The sequence below is a fragment of the Cataglyphis hispanica genome, chromosome 11 (assembly GCF_021464435.1).
Source record: "Cataglyphis hispanica isolate Lineage 1 chromosome 11, ULB_Chis1_1.0, whole genome shotgun sequence".
Classification (NCBI taxonomy): Eukaryota; Metazoa; Arthropoda; class Insecta; order Hymenoptera; family Formicidae; genus Cataglyphis; species Cataglyphis hispanica.
The window spans coordinates 3,296,640-3,303,063 of record NC_065964.1 but is presented as its reverse complement, the minus strand read 5'-3'; the positions used below and the strand labels follow the sequence as shown (position 1 = coordinate 3,303,063).

The following is a 6,424-nucleotide window of genomic DNA, read 5'->3' as shown; positions in this document are numbered from 1 at the left end:
GATGAGAAGGAAAAAACGGGCGGGACAACGTGGCAGGTCGAAGATCGCGATCAGGAGGCCAGTGGAATTCGGCGTTTCTTATCGGCGGCCGGCGAGGTTGACCGCATACATTCGGTCCGAATCGCCGAACGAGGAGATCGAGGACAACCGGCTAGATCGGTCGCGATCCGTCGCGTTTTTCTCCGACGCGTCGGCCGGTCGCAGGACGATTCACGTCGTGCAGGACGCGAGATTTACATCGACACGCGTGTAAAAACCATCGTCCCGCTATCGATCGCAGCCGCAGGCAACGATATCGATCCGAGGAAGGAGGATCGGACCCCCGCTTAGGGGAGCCTCGGAAACGTCTCCAGTGTTATCAGCTTCTACGATCGAGAGGAAATTTTAGTCTCTTCGTAGAATACGAATCGGGATTATTATCGAGAATATTTTTGATGCGAATAATTGAAAGGGGATGAAAGAAAGTATCCGGATAAGAAATAAAAAGCTTCGATGTTAATGGAATAAAAAACAGCTGATCGTAAAACGATTAGAAAGTAGGAGAGACGCTGTTGGCGCAGAAGTATAGTGGAAATTAAGCAATCTTGTAGAAAACAGATTTTAGTAAAAGTATATAATACGATCTATATAAAATGTCAGTATCTTGTCAAACGGTAAAAATCACGTAACATACAGACAATAATTTTTATTAAATTTTTAATTTCATTTCAATTTTTTTAACACAATAATTCCGCTTTTCAAAATATTTTACGAGATTAAATTAAATTTAATTAAATCAACATTACATCTTTTATATACCTTGTCTTTTAAACTTAGAGAAACGTCAGCGCCGTTTATATCGATGCGAAATCGCGATTCGGCGGATTCGAGAGAGATCGGCGCGATCAGTGTCGCGTATTCAAGGTTACAGCCGAGATAAACGAGATCTCGCGAGCAGCCTGATAAGCGGCGGTCCGTCGACGAGTGCGTGGCTGGCTTCAGGCCCGCACGGACCCTGCCGGAAGGCGCATAGTGCGTCGATTTCCGGCCCGATCGAAAACATTGCGACTCAGTTAAAGTTAAAAGAAAGTGACGTGTATAAACTTCGCGCGATTCAGATACTACGCGCGATCAAACTATTGATATATTAATTACACGTGTTTGTTTACATGTGATCGTCCTTCATCGGCAACAGTAAGCACAAACGATCTGAGATTCAATTATTAAAAAAATTAAGAACTCTCTCTGCGTGTGTGTGTGTGTGGATAATTTACTCGGAGGGAAAGGATATTGTGACTCCCGATTAAACAATGAATGCTTGACATGCGATGCTCTTTCGCTGAGAATATCGAGGTTGAGGTAACAGAAAAGAAAGAGCCGATGTGCAAAATATCGCGTCGTAATCGGAAATACGCATACGCTTGTCGAGCGTGAATCGTTTCATTGACAATAAGCGGCTTGTGCGGTAGTGTTGATGGAACTATTTACAAACGGTTCATTCAAGTCTCGTGCAATGAGTTCATAAACGAACGCGAAGAGCGTATCTGGTACAAAAGAAGTTTCGCGAGTTCGTCGTCTACGAACAATCGCGTGAATTTCATTAAGAAATTGATCGCAATTCAGGACTTTCTTCAAGATAAAGCGAGACAACGAATGATCGGTGAGTGAGTGAGCAAAGTTGATGGACGGATCTTACGTTAAAAAATAATTATTTGTGCATAAATTGTTTAAGGGAGACTTAAAACGCGTTTTCAGGATTGTTGGAAGTTTTATGATAGAGATAATAATTTTAGAAAAATTGTTTGCGCGCAAGAGTGTCATGGGAGCTTTCTCAGTACATGTGTTGGTATCAACAATAGCAAACGGAGATGATACATAATGTAGAAACAAATCAATGAGCTTCCAATGATCTTCTCGCGACGCTAAATCGTCGACTTTGTGAACGGAACGCGCGTGTAATATACTTTTTAACAAGAATCTTGTTTAACGTCGGACGGTCGTGCTCAAGTTTTCTATTAAATAAACGCTGTGTTTGTGTCTGGGGAACGATCCTACTCTTGGAAGTATCTTATACATCAAGCGAGCTCGGTAACTTCAAGAGACAGTTTGAAATCAGTCGCGTACAAGTTTGAATCACGCTGGAAGATACAAACAGCGAATCTTTCAAAGAAACGTGTGGCTTCTTATCGCCGTTTCATCCGCAGCATGACAGCCGAAGTTGCTTGCTTTAATTCGAAGAAATAATACGAAAGCTTAATTATAATATTTCACTTTTGACGAAGAAAGAGAAAGTGCCTTGCTGCACGACCATACTTCCAATTCGTGGAAGTTCTTTACCTCAAGGAATCCCGTAATAACCACAACATTCTCCTTCTACATGTAATCCGTATTAATGTTTACATTTCTATTAAACCTGATAAGACCGGATTACATCAATATTCTCTTAAACTGGAACCGCAGCAAAACCGATACATCTCGTATAAACCAATTATCCCCCCCAATTATCCCTCAATTATCCTCGACGTTCATCAGCGAACTCGCTGCTGTCAATATCAGCTGTTTCACCACCGATCGTGCGTCGCAGCTCGATAGAAATCACAAATCGACGATCTCACCATCCGCGAGAGGTAGTTTGACATAGGGACGACGATCTCGTTGGCGGGAATTGCTTTTGACGCGATTGCTCGACTTCGTTCTTAGACTGGAGCTGTACCTGCCGTATGCACCGCTGCCGGGGGGCGGCGGGATCCTCCCGGCGGTGAGCGGCAGCGGTGCCACCGGCGGCTGTCGTCCGGTTCTGCTCGGCGGCGTCGACCTGTCGATGTCGGCGGCGGTGCAGCCGCCGCCGGTCGCCGCGACGCTACCGACGGGCCCGAGCATCCCGATCGCGGCCCACAATTCTCTTCATCACACATCCGGCGGCCTGGCCCTGCCGCTGGGGGCCGCGACGGGACCGCCGGTGATGATGCCGCGTCCACCGCCAGGCGCGATGCCGCCGCTGGGACCCACGACTCTGCCGTCGGCTCATCAGGATCCCGAGGATCTCGCCGACGCGGCCCCTAACCAGGACGTTCTGCTGGCGCTCCTCGCGAGGAACAAGAATCTGGAAGGTGAGTGAAAGAGCGGGCATGCGACTAGAAAATTCTGCGTCGAGAGAAGATTCTTTCTTTCATCGAAGCGAATTAATTCGCTTGGACTTACGGACAGATTATGCTTTCTAGATAATAAATCTGGAAGGGACACGAGCGAGAAAAGCAACGCGTCGATGGAAAAGTTCCCTCCCTTGTTTTTTTAGGGAGATTTTTTTTAACGAAGAAAATCCTTTTAGGAAGAAGAATGATGTAGCGCGAGCATCTATTCAATAAACTATCAAAGATAATTAAATAAAAATATCTATTTTTTTCTGGCTGGGAAATTATTTTGCAGCTGAAGAAAAAGTTTATTTAGGTTCATTAAACAACAAAATTTATGTATTAAATATCTTGTTGAAGTACATATTAAAATAATATATGAGAATTTTTTCGAAAAAAAAAAAAGATATAAAGGGAAGACACAAAGCAATAAAAAGAAGATTTATAAAATGTAATTATTAAACGCTTAGAGTTTTATATAATTCGTTAATCATAAAACACGACATATCAGTAAACTGATAGAACGATACTTGCGATCAGGTATTATCAGAGATTAGATTTCAGGCAGAGAATCAAGATTATACTAATATAACTTATGCAACACTCGCGCGTATATAATGAGAGATAGGAAATTAGATTGTAGAGAAAGTAGAGAAAGTTTTTTTTAATTTCTTTAACAAAAATTTTCGCTTTCTTGACACAAAAGAACATATATTTTATGAAAAGAGAGTGATATGCATTAACAAAATTATCAGCCGGCAGAATGATGTATCGTTGCAGATACATGTTATGTACGACACTCTCTTTTTAAAAGTTATCTCGTGAAGTTATTATCGAATCAATTATTCAACTTGTTGACACTTATAAGGAACATAATTCCTACAATTTTCTCATTTAGTTGAAATGATCATAAGTTTTAGTAAAATTTTTTATCATAATATATATGTAAAACCGACGTGGAAAGAAACATAAAAATTTGAGCTTTACGTATTACAATATAAAAAATATTATATTAAATATTATATTAAAATGTATTATATTATATTAAAATAATCTCTTTTAGCAATTATTTTAATGCATATATTATTGTTGCACGATACATACACTTTATCAACAGATAAATATCTGTTAATAAACTTATCTATATGATACGTACAATTGAACATACCTGAAAAGCACTTTTGTTAAAGTAAACATTATTCTCTTTTTACAATTCATATTGAATATGAAACGTAAATATCAAATGCATTATCAATACAAATATCAGACTCCATTTAATTATTATCGCTCAGTTTTTCGTTATGTTCACTGACTGATGGAAACGCGGCATTCATTCCCGCTAGATGCAAGTTGCAATTGCGATGGCAATTGTATTGGAAACAATTTATACGTGAAAACGTCATGATTAACGACGAAATTAGTAACGAAATGCTTGACATTTTGTTGCAACTCGATCGCAATTTAGGTACTCCTTCAATTTACAGTACGGTTTCTCTCTCTCTTTCTCTCTCGTTTGATATTAATTTTCGCTCTCAATGACGTTGATATCTCGTAACATCAGCTTGACTTAAAATTTTCACTTGAACGGTGACCACTTCTCGATAATGTCTTTCCATTAACGATCGATAAGATTAATGTTTCCATCTAAAGAGCCATTATCGCCATCCGTGCCACTGTCTTATTGTTTTTTCTATCGATACTATGACGTTGTAATTTCTGGAGTTAGATGATACATATATTTTAGCACAATAATATTAAGTTTTTATTATATGTTGAAAGATATATTCAATTTTCGTTAAATATATAAATATATAACTCAAGCGGTCAAGATCCTATTCTGTCCCGGTAGATTATTTCTATCTTCTTAAAATTAAAATTAATATTATTAGAGTTAATATTATTATAACATTTTATTTAAATCGCGGAATCGTCTATATAATTTCAGAATATATTTTATTTGAGATTTAATTAATTCCGAGAGAAAAACGTGTCTAACAATATAAAAGTAAGCCATTTTTTCCTTACGTTAGAATAATCAGTAAAAGGTGAGAGAAAAAGAATCGATTAATCGACTTACAGTTGCCACGTGTGTGTATGTGTGTGTGTGTTGCAAGATTACAATATTATAAGCTTTGCAGAATACATCATCCAGCTCTGTTTGTTCTTAAATATAAGTACATAACATAAGTAGCAGGATATCATGGATAAGTGTTGATGATTGGCCGACGTATACATTTTAGACTTCAGATATTAACTCGATTTTTGCTTTCATCCCATTTTAATTATATTCTTGCTTGCTATTGTCATTCTTCTTCTTCTTTGCCACGCGCAGCCCGACTTGTTCTCTGAGTTATTCATCCAGTCGATCTCGGTGAGTGGAGCAAGGTCGAAGGCTTCCTAAATTATGAACGTCCGCGGCTGGAAGACGATTTCGTAATGCAACGCGTCGAGTCGACGACCGATTTTCCGAATGAATATTCACGAAGGCTTGCGCGAGTTTACTGCGATAATTAAGTTTACTACCCGTAAACACCGAGATTCACGTGACCCTGTAACCCTTTTAAGGTTCAAATACGAGTATCATATTTTCCGCTACAGACTTACTAACGAGAGATCTGTAATTTGAATTGGAACTCTTTTGATTATTAATCAGAGTGACGCTTAATTTCTTGACAACGTGTGAACATTTTTTGTGATTGTCTATAAGCAATATATAATCACTTTTTATAAATTTTCTTTTATATAACATTTATTTCTTTTGTATAATATTTATGTAAAATTTATATCTATATCTTAACATTATTACAAAATTCATATTCCTATATCAAACATAATTATTAATTTGAAATTATATTTGTTGTAGAATTTTGACAAAATTGAATTAAAAATCTATCTAAAAAAAATGCAAGGCATTCTTTTAGTCTACAAAATAATTCAAATTTTGCATGAAGCATTAAATGTGATTGATTTTGAGTTTGAGGGGAACTGATTGACTTATCTCATATAAATATCGCGTGCAACATCATCTTAGTCAGATCGATTATGAGCGTGATAATGACGATGCGAGGATTAATATCCATCGTGGAAGAACGAATATATAGACGGTCGTTGCGCGATCCGGAGAACCGATCAACTTCTGGCCGGTTAAGCGTTTCTGGGTAATAAAGAGAGCGTAATAGTTCGCGGCTCTCCGCTTTTGTTAAAAGGGCGCGGCGAGGGTGGCGGATATTTTAATAAGGTAAGTGCTGCAAGGCCGGTTGCTATGCCATTGGGGCGGTTTAATCATGTAATGTGTTCGAAGGTTCGGCCGTCCC

At 38.7% G+C, this 6,424-nt stretch overlaps 1 protein-coding gene across 2 annotated transcripts in view; it reads left to right on the top strand.

Moving 5' to 3' along the window:
* Nucleotides 1–1,002: 1,002 nt before the first annotated feature.
* The window catches only part of LOC126852741 (LIM/homeobox protein Lhx3), a 41,925-nt gene continuing 36,503 nt past the window's right edge, over nt 1,003–6,424 (top strand). For both annotated transcript variants that reach the window (XM_050597873.1, XM_050597872.1), the window contains exon 1: nt 1,003–3,089. In XM_050597873.1, the coding sequence (XP_050453830.1) occupies nt 2,801–3,089 (289 nt within the window). In that variant the 5' untranslated portion in view covers nt 1,003–2,800. The remainder of the gene's footprint in view (nt 3,090–6,424) is intronic.